This window comes from Curcuma longa, chromosome 6, assembly GCF_044706935.1.
Source record: "Curcuma longa cultivar G26 ecotype Majalengka, Jawa Barat chromosome 6, ITB_CL_G26_1.1, whole genome shotgun sequence".
Lineage (NCBI taxonomy): Eukaryota > Viridiplantae > Streptophyta > Magnoliopsida > Zingiberales > Zingiberaceae > Curcuma > Curcuma longa.
This window is the reverse complement of record NC_133866.1, coordinates 74,038-83,644: the sequence shown is the minus strand read 5'-3', so window position 1 is coordinate 83,644 and position 9,607 is coordinate 74,038. Positions and strand designations below refer to the sequence as shown.

The following is a 9,607-nucleotide window of genomic DNA, read 5'->3' as shown; positions in this document are numbered from 1 at the left end:
TGATGTGTGAAAATAATCTATCAAACTTTACAGTTAAATCCTAAGCACAGAAAGTTATTCTTTTATCATTTATTTTAGAATAACAAATTTTAAAAATAAATATACATTAAAATAATTATTTTAAATGTATATTTTATTGTTAACCTTTATGTTTTTTGATGGAAAAAATAATTTTCTGATTTTAAAAACATTGTATAAATAATGGAAAGGCAAAATCTGAAGTCAAAAGTCGAATCATCACGAAATCCAACGGATGTGATCTGTTCCAGCTGGGACCCAATTCCCGCCTTGTCGACAGCGACGCTTCCCTGAAGCTTTGCCCACTTGAATTGTAAACTCAGAACTACACCTAGCTACTCATTCTTCGACACGTATGTTGGGAAGGAAGCTTGAGCTCAACTGATGCGTCAAAATAGATCGGGTAGTTATAGGGGACGTTAGCTCATCCCAATTCCTGCTACGGATCAATTTTAACCCAATTATCCTCTGAGACAAGCGGGACCCATTTTGGAACTAATAGCAGCAGCGGTAAAACCTGGAGTAGTGTTAGCGGGGAAGCCACCCAGGTAACTATTAATAGGAAACTCAAGAATTAATCTTCTAATGATTAATGTCAATTCAACAACTGCATTATAAGTTACGAGGCATGCTACGAGAGCTCGTCTCACCGAACTCCTCCGCTGTTCGTCTTCTTCTCTTCGTTTTTCTCAAGAACAGCGATTTCTTTTTGCCCCAAAATCTTCAACCTCGGCGTGGATTTGGGGATCGATGCAGCCAAGCGCGAGAATATGCAAGTGCAAGGCAAAACCGCGGCGTCGCTCAATGGGATCGCCGCCGCCGCCGACCAGATCGCACTTCCGGAACTGCAGAACGGCCATAGTTCGCAAGCTCCATTCGATCACGGAGGATCCGTCGGACACGATGACTTCCTTGACCAGATGCTCTCCGGCCTGCGCTCCCCTTGGGCCGAGCTCGGAACTCCTAAGGCTCCCTGGGACGCACCGGACTCGGAAGGCCCCACCGCCGCGCAGAGGATCTTCGGAGTCGGGAAAGAGGCGGAGGAGGGCTTGCAGTACTCTCCATTTGATGAGTCCACGCTCCTTGCTAGCCGGCTCCGCCAGTACCAGATCAGCGGCGGGAGCTCGCCGGTGGGGAAAGCGATGATGCTCCCGCTCAGTCATCATGGTCAGCAACAGATGATAGCCACCTCCGGCGACTCTGGATTCCTCCCTCTGCCTCTGACGCTTGGGAGTTGCGGCTCTGCTGATTCTCCTAATCCCACTGTTAGTCGTTCTAACTCCCGATTTCTTCTTCTTCTTTAGTTTTGGCAATCCCTTTTTAGAAAAAGGAAAACCTAACTTTGCTGTGAATACTCGATCGGAATGAAAGGTGGGCGATGGACTGTACAATGGATTCAGCGGAGCTCTTCAGCACACTGAGTTGGCTAATCAACACACTTTTCCTCATCCCCAGGTTTTACAAAAAATCAAAGTTCTAAAACAAACCCGCTTATTTTTTCCCCCTTTTCAGAGCATTTGTACTTATCAAAGTCCAAACCAAAAGCAGGGTGCGCCTATGCTTGGCCAGAACTTTGGAGCAGCGCCACTGGCGCCTGGACTAAACCAAGCCCCTGCTGCGGCAGCCTCAGCCTCGGCCTCCGCCGGCGGCGGCACGGGGCCGCCGAGGCAGAAGGTGCGAGCTCGACGGGGCCAGGCCACAGATCCCCACAGCATAGCTGAGAGGGTATGAAAGTACATCAAAAACACAATAGTGAATGACCATTACCATCCCAAAATCGTTGCTTTCAATTAAATTTCGAAAGCGAGTGGTTGGAACTTGGAAATGAGAGCAGGCAGCTACAATAAATGCTCTCCCCCGTTTATTATTTCTTTCTCGTTGCAGTTTTCCTTTCCCAACTTTTTGTGCCACGCCACACAGTCCACACCTACTGCTGTGCTTGCATTTGTTTGCTTGTCCTGAGTCCTTTTCTCTTGTGTGTTATTCCTTGTTCTTATTCACAGCTGCGCAGGGAGAGAATAGCAGAGAGGATGAAAGCTCTGCAGGAGTTGGTCCCCAACGCCAACAAGGTATCAAAACCTCTTCCTTGTCATCTGCAATCTTAATTTCCAGTTGTTGATTTAATATATATGCGTTCATAAGATACGAATAGATAGATAAATTTGCCATCTTGTGTAATAATAAGAGACGGCCATGAATAGTTGCTTGAAGCTACAGATTGATGGTGGACTTACTCTTCGAGATTTGCGCACTCATTAATGGATAGTTTCATATGTTTCCTCGTGCCATTCAGTGCATTCACCATTTGCAGGCGATTAATGAGGTAGAAACATACCTAATGAATGAGCCTGCTCTGAACAGAAGAAGCATGACCATAAAAATTGAATAGTATATATTATTTTTATTCATTTGAGGAGTTCGTGCGGAGAACAAACAACATGATAAGTTTTTGATGATTAAGAAATCAATTAGAAAGCTGGAATAATTTAATGAAGAGGACATGATTGTCAACTGCAAGGATCTACCGTGTCATTTTATATGAGATATCTTCATTATGATTACGATTGCAGTTGTATTGTCTCGCTCGAGACATCCCTGGTCGGCTGTCATGTCGGCCACGCACTCCCACGAAGAACACCCACTATATCAAACTGTTTCTTTTATTGTCATTACTGCTATTTTTAGGTGCAATAATTATTTTTTGATGGTAATCAAAAGCCTGTTTACTTGACTTTGCAGACGGATAAGGCGTCGATGCTGGATGAGATCATTGACTACGTTAAGTTCCTCCAACTTCAAGTCAAGGCAATTTCTCATCCTACTTATCTCCTCTTAATACACCTGCAATTTCCTACGATAAAAGTAGAAGAAACTGAACAAATCCAACCATGTTAATTAAACGCATGGCATTCGCAACAAATTAGAAAGTATTGTGTAGATTATTTATTCTTCAATACTTTTTTACGATGAATAATCAGATATAAAGTAAAATGATGTTGAAAACTTGAAATTGATTAGCTTGCAAATTGAACAGGTTCTGAGCATGAGCAGGTTAGGTGGGGCGGCGGCTGTTGCACCACTCGTGGCTGATATGTCTTCTGAGGTGGGCATTCTAATGCCCTTGTGTACTCCCTGGTTCTACTTTTTTCCCCTTCTTTCTTCGAGCTTCATTGCTTACTTAATTGATTGTTACGTCAAAATTATTAACCTTGTGATGGCGACAACCGTGGAACGGAAAAAAAAGAAGCAAGCACTAGCTTTGGCACGCATGCTGTCTTCTGAATTCTCCAAATTACCCTATTGGCTTTCTTTGTTTTTAATTCAAAGAAAAAAAGGAGAATATCTTTAGCTTCATTTGAATGTTGTGATTTCATAAGCGTGATCAACTGAGAAACTGACGGTGTGATGGGAAAACAATAATGAACAGGGGCAGAGTAGCGCGGGAGAGCAGTCGGCGCCACCGGTGGCAGCAGCGACAGCTTGACGGTGACGGAGCACCAAGTGGCGAAGATGATGGAGGAAGATATGGGCTCGGCCATGCAGTACCTCCAAGGGAAGGGCCTCTCTATTTCCTTAAGTGCGGATTGAGGAGGGAAAGGAATCCTTGCGGAAAACAAATCTTTCAAACAAAGGAAGAGAAAGGAAAAGAGCAAGAAAATGACAAAAACGAATCCTACGGAAGGAAGAAGGAAAGAAAAAAAAAACGAGGAAAAGAAGGGACAAATGACAACACCTTCCATGCCAAGAATACTCTGAGCGTCACCGTCTTACATTTGAGAAGTAAAAAAGAAAAATGAACAATATATGTTATCCTACAAAGGTCATACACTGATCCTGGACATCACACGGTCGACCTTATAACCATCTATAAAGAACTAAATCAAGTGTGCAATAGGCCCACAAGAGGGAGGGCTTACTTCTAGGGTGATGAGACCCCCAAGAATCAATCTTTGTCCAATCTTACAAACCTACGTCATGTGAACCAACTACGCTAAATCCTAGGAGCATGAACATGTATTTTATGCATCAATAGTTGGTAGCTTGATTTTTGCCCGTGTGTATAAGGCCAAACATAGCTCATGCAATTTGGATTGTTAGTGTGAAATGGATTTTCAATTATTTCAGAGGAACATTTAGAGTATGTTTATGCTTTGAAAATGACAAACTTATGTTGAACATTTTTCAGATGCCAATATGGTCATTGATATTACTTTCAAAAAGTACATTTCAAGATACTTGATTACCTTCGGATGGGAGCAGTTTTCTTAGCACTGAAAATTGAAAAATGTGTTGTTTTATCAACTAAACAAGGTTGAATATATTGTTGTAAAGCATGTAAACAAGTGTTGCGGATAGGAACTAGGCCCAAAAAAAAAAACGGTTTGGCTTATATTGTGATAGAGTGTCATCCATCTCGACAAGATCTCAACTTTTTCACTCAAGGTCCAGGCATAAGCTAACATTAGATTCAGGAAATCTTGGAGAATCACTATAATTTAAGAAACTTCATACTAATAAAAATGATTTGGATATAATGGCCAAATTAAGTCTTGCTTCAAAAGAAGTTTGTCATTTGTCGAAAGGTTGCAGGTACAAGAGAGCTTTCTCCCACATGGCACGAGAGGGAGCATGTTGCTGGCATGGTCACTCCTAACATGAAGTTGGTGGGATCACACTTTATATACACATAAAGCCCAAGAGAAATATATATATATAGGGAGGTGATACCCTACACACCTCCCGTGCATTCATGGGCGACTGAGTATACTTCGGGACGTCCGGATCACTTCCGAGTGCCTCGCGTACTCCAACGCGTATATATAACAAACCAAAGAAAACTTCTGCAGAAGAAATGAAAATAGGATGGGATTTGCCAAAAGTACTATGATTTGGTTGGACTTTTGTTGTGCCAAAAAAGTATCTAAAGATGTTGAGACGTTTTGCAGTGCTCGGTCTCCATTAAACAATAAGAGACATGAAAAATTTTCATGAAAATTTAACCACAGTAAGAGATCTAGATTGTCTATTACAGTTCTACTGGCTCCAGAGAAGTATTTAGTTCTTTCCGCTACATTCAATTTAAATGATCTTGCAAGTTCTATGACACTCAAAACTATCCCAATAAATATGAGAAGGTGAAGAGATGAAACCCCTAGATAGAATGAAACAATCGACATGGCCAAATGACATCCTAGAGCATATCAACTAGAGCACGATATTCGACTTTTGTGTTGGGTTGTTTAGTACACAGGGCCCTACCAGTGTTCACGAGCAGTGACCATTGCCAGGTTAGCCAGCTCGCTCTCATGTGCAACAATTCCAGTGGTGAATGGAGAATTGGTGATGATCTCCAGTGGCCAGTTGTGGAACTGTGGAAGTGGAAGTGTTTGCTTTAGGAAGGCCAAGTCATCTCAGTTGTGGAATCTGAATCTATCTGATCTAGTTTTCCTTTTTTTTTGCTGGTTCTGATGAATCAGTTTTTCTGAGTCTTAGATCTAATCACGTTTCTTCTCTCCTAATGATTGGCTACTTAACATTGAACCCTTTTCCAGCTTTTTCTACAGGACAATGGTCCCTGATGATACTTCAACATCAATCTAGGTTGGCCATCTTAAGCTTCTGGGATTAGTTAAACCACTATCCTACCTCTTTCTTTCTTTATCCTGTGCTAAATGTCTCTTCTGTATTTTAAGTGACTCAGTTCGATTGTGTCGAATAATTTACCTTGAGAGTTTTTTCTCTGTGCTTACACTTAACTAGCATATCAACATACGTGTGCAAAAGTATCCTACAAATTTTACTTCCTTACACTATCCAACCGAAGTTTATTTACTTGATTGGTATCCGATGACTCGATCAAATTCATTGAATATTTACAACTGCAGTGGAACGTACTTTTTCATGAATATTCTAGGCGTGTGGAAACACTTGTAGCCAAGTAATACTAGTCCAAGTCGTATGACTGTGCTCTACAATAAATTGGCAGGCCATCAGGCAATGCATGTGTAGGATAACTGAATACAGAAGCAAAGTTGCCCCAGGGTAAGGGGAAAAGATATATATTTTCATACAAAAATAAAAAATTTATATGTTAGGGGAATCTCTGAGGCCCTACATTGTAGAGTAGAACATGCCAAACTGTGGGCTTTAGTTCTCTCTCTCCTATCAGAAGAGTCAAAGATGAGATGGGAGGACAGCAAAGCCTCACAAAAACAGCCAATCTCAAGGCAAAGGTGGAGGTGGACCTCCTTCCCTTCACATGCTTTGCCGAGTGCCCTGCTCTTATCCCATCACATCCCGACAAAATCAAATGCATCGACTTATTCTCGAATCAAGGGAAAGAAAAATGAGAAATAACCAACCAAAAAAATATAGGCAATTGCCCAAAAAATGAGTTTTGCCCACTTTAAAGTTTATTTTTGATCACTCCTTTTTCCCTAAAGTACCTTTCTAAAAGATCTTAAGAAAGCCATAATCGACTTTAGAGATTTTTGACTTTTAAGGCAATTACCCATAAAAGATGAACAATATAAACAAAGGATAGAAGGACTCATTGAATCCAAGCTCCAAGAAACTAATATTATTTCTATCTTCTCAGACGGTGCTTTGCCAATCGTGGCACCAAAAAACCTATGTTTTAGTCAGTAAGGACACAAGCACAACAATTAGCTCGGTGAAATTGTGATCTTAAGAACTATTATTCCACTTGATCTATAGCAAATAAAAGACATGAGTTTAGCAGATTTCAGTAAGAAGCTGTCTGTCAATATATATATATATATATATATATTAGGGAACATATTGCAATTTATTCAGGCATAATACAATCTCTAAAGAAAAAAGATTGAGTCAGTTCAGAATTCAGATTTCAATAAATCAAAAAATACAAGAGAAATGAAACAGTAAACTACACACAAAAGAAGGGGGAAATGTTTACCGAGTGTGGATTAGTTCTTCCAGGCGTAGACAAGCAGTGAAAAACCTTGCGACCGTCGCAGTTCCATTTCCTCCTCGCTCGCCCAATCCATCACCGACCACGTGCTCGCTGATGACGCCGATGAAGTTGAAGAAGCGGAGCAACTTATCTTCTGCAAGCTTCTCTTCCTCCCTGATTTCCTCCGATCTCCGCCGCTTCCTCCACTACTGCTACAGCTCCTGTTGATGTGCTTGGTCTTCCCATTGTACCGGTCGGTGGCAAAGTTTTTGTACAGCGGATTGCCGGAACGCCCCTGGCTCAGATTCTCCTCGTCCTCGAACCGAAGCACGAAGACGGCGTGCCCTAGTTCCGCCGCAACTGAGTCGGAGACGTCGCCGCCGGAGGTTTTGGGAACAGAGGGGTTGTTCTTAGGGTGGAAGAACCAGTTGTGGAGGTCCCAGGAGAACTGGACCCGACCCCCGTCGAGCTCCACCCTCTCGCTGCCCCGGAACTTCCAACGGAGGCGCCGCACGTGCACGACCCGCTTGGCGTCGACCTGCACCGACATCGCAAATTCTTTCCCCTTCTCTTTTGCCCCGATCTCGATGAAGATCTCGCGGTCCTGGCCTCCGACTCGGGCCCGAGACCTGTATGACCTCCGGTTGCTGCCGTTCTCCACCAGAACCACATGCTCGAGCCTGGATATCAATGCGGAGGACGCGAGGGGGCTCTGGACTTTGGTCTTCTTGTGCGCCTCGTCGATGAGATCCCCCGCGACGAGGATTAGATCTGCATCGACGGAGACGGCGACGAAGAACCCCGCGGCGGGCTCGGGACCGCTAGGGAAGGTCGCGCGAGTGAGGTCCCACGCGATGTCCACGGAGCGGCGGCGGCCGACTTGATCCTTGAAGCGGAACCGCCTGGCGCCGCGCCGCTTCCAGAGAAGCCACGGCCGGACACGGAAACGGAGGGGCTCCCCTCCCTCTTCCTCCTCCTCCTCGTCGTCGTCGTCTACCTCATCGAGGCGGAGGACGACGCGAAGGGAGAGGCCGAGGAGGGTGCGTGACCACGTGAGCGAAGCGAGGCCGAGGGGTGTCTCGTAGACCGAGGTCGTCAGGATCGGCCCTTCGGAGGAGGAGGAAGCCGACGGCCCGGCAGCGGCGCCGCCTCGAAAGCACGAGGGCATGGTGTTCCGACGAGGTTTTTTTGGCAGCCCGGTTGGTCGGAAGCGAAGAGGGGGAAGGGGTGATCGAAGTGGCTACAATCAATTACAAAGGGCACAGCGAGCGGCGTCGAAATGTCACCGAGCGACAGCACCTCCTCGGATTCTGCTGCTAGCTCCGCTCCCTTCCCCACCCCACTGCTGCTGTAGTGGTAAGCAAGTAAATTAATAGACCGAAGAAGCTTTTCTTGTTCTGTTTAATTGAAAATTGGAAAGCTGCTTTACTGACCTTACGCTTGTAACATGTAACTTGTAACTTGTAACTGAACAGGTGCGTGGTAATTGCTGCTCTTTCTGTTAATTCGTCGTGTACAAACAGATGCAAAAGACTCGGCTCCTGAGGTGGGCACGAGCCTACGAGATGCGTCAGGCACCCACGTCCACGTTGCCAGGGCATCGAATAATTGCGCCAATTGGGTGGAATTACCTCCCTATTTTACTGGCAAGGGCACGTCCCAACAACGAAAGGGTCAAGAACGCATCGCATGGACCGACCTAATTCTGTGTCACGCTGCACGAGCTCCAAACGTGACTGTGCTGGCCCGAGGCTCGCGGAGGACGCATTACAGCAGGCCCGCCACCACATCGTTCCCACTTCCCACCCCACCGAAGCTCTTAAATCTGTGAGTTTTTTTTTTTTTTTTCTTTCAAGTCTATTTATTAAATAAGCCAAATAAATTACTTATTTCAAGTGTACTCGATTGGTTTTTAATTAAATCTCATTAAATGATTACCTATATTTAATTAATTAAACTCTTTAAATACTCTTGCAGATGTACTTTTATTGGTTTAGATATATGAGTCAAGATGGATCTTCATAAAGTATCTATCTGGGAATAGTATCTATCTCTTCAGCCAGATGTAATTGTCATTTGATTTTTCAAATATCTAATCCGCCAAAAGCAAATTGAGAACTTCTCAATTAACTTTCCCTACAAATATTTCTGTAACTGCTCACACATGAAATGTCTAATTTTACACTGTTCTTTTGTACATACATATTATTCCAATCGGATACCGTAGACGATCAAATCATCAATCAACAAATCTCCAACTCATGCACCGTTGCTCCCACCGGTGAAGGAACCTAAAGAGAAATTGAACAAAGTAGGTCACTCCGATGTTCAAGTCAGTATAGAAAAAGGAATCAGAATAATTATATGAAATTGTTGAGATTCTGAAGAAGACCATTTCCATACCTACGAAAGGGTTTATATACTTACGGGAAAGAATATTCATATCGGTCTGGGGACAGACCTCTGTCGAGCCCGAAGGGATAAGTTCTGACGATTGCTGCCAAGTGGCCTTGACATGAGGCATCTGGGGGGCTAAGTCTGTCAATCTCGTAACCGTCCTATAGCTCGACAGTACTAATTATTCTCACCTTTTGACTATTGGCGTAGACATGAGGGGACCCAAAGAACCATGCATGACAACTCCATAACCATCCT

The 9,607-nt window shown here is 43.9% G+C and overlaps 1 protein-coding gene and 1 pseudogene across 1 annotated transcript; one reads left to right on the top strand and one right to left on the bottom strand.

Moving 5' to 3' along the window:
* The first annotated feature begins 628 nt into the window (after positions 1-628).
* Positions 629-3,606, top strand: LOC141831047 (bHLH transcription factor RHL1-like; annotated as a pseudogene).
* Positions 3,607-4,599: 993 nt separating this feature from the next.
* LOC141830898 (uncharacterized) lies at positions 4,600-8,281 on the bottom strand. The gene is made up of 2 exons (XM_074718344.1): positions 6,956-8,281; positions 4,600-4,859 (listed from the first exon to the last, which is right to left on the bottom strand). The coding sequence occupies exon 1, from the start codon at positions 8,118-8,120 to the stop codon at positions 6,966-6,968; it is 1,155 nt and encodes a 384-aa protein (XP_074574445.1). The 5' UTR covers positions 8,121-8,281; the 3' UTR covers positions 4,600-4,859; positions 6,956-6,965.
* Positions 8,282-9,607: the final 1,326 nt, after the last annotated feature.

Excerpts from the sequence above, each read along its gene's own strand:
- LOC141830898 (XM_074718344.1), bottom strand. The coding sequence starts at position 8,120 with ATGCCCTCGTGCTTTCGAGGCGGCGCCGCTGCCGGGCCGTCGGCTTCC.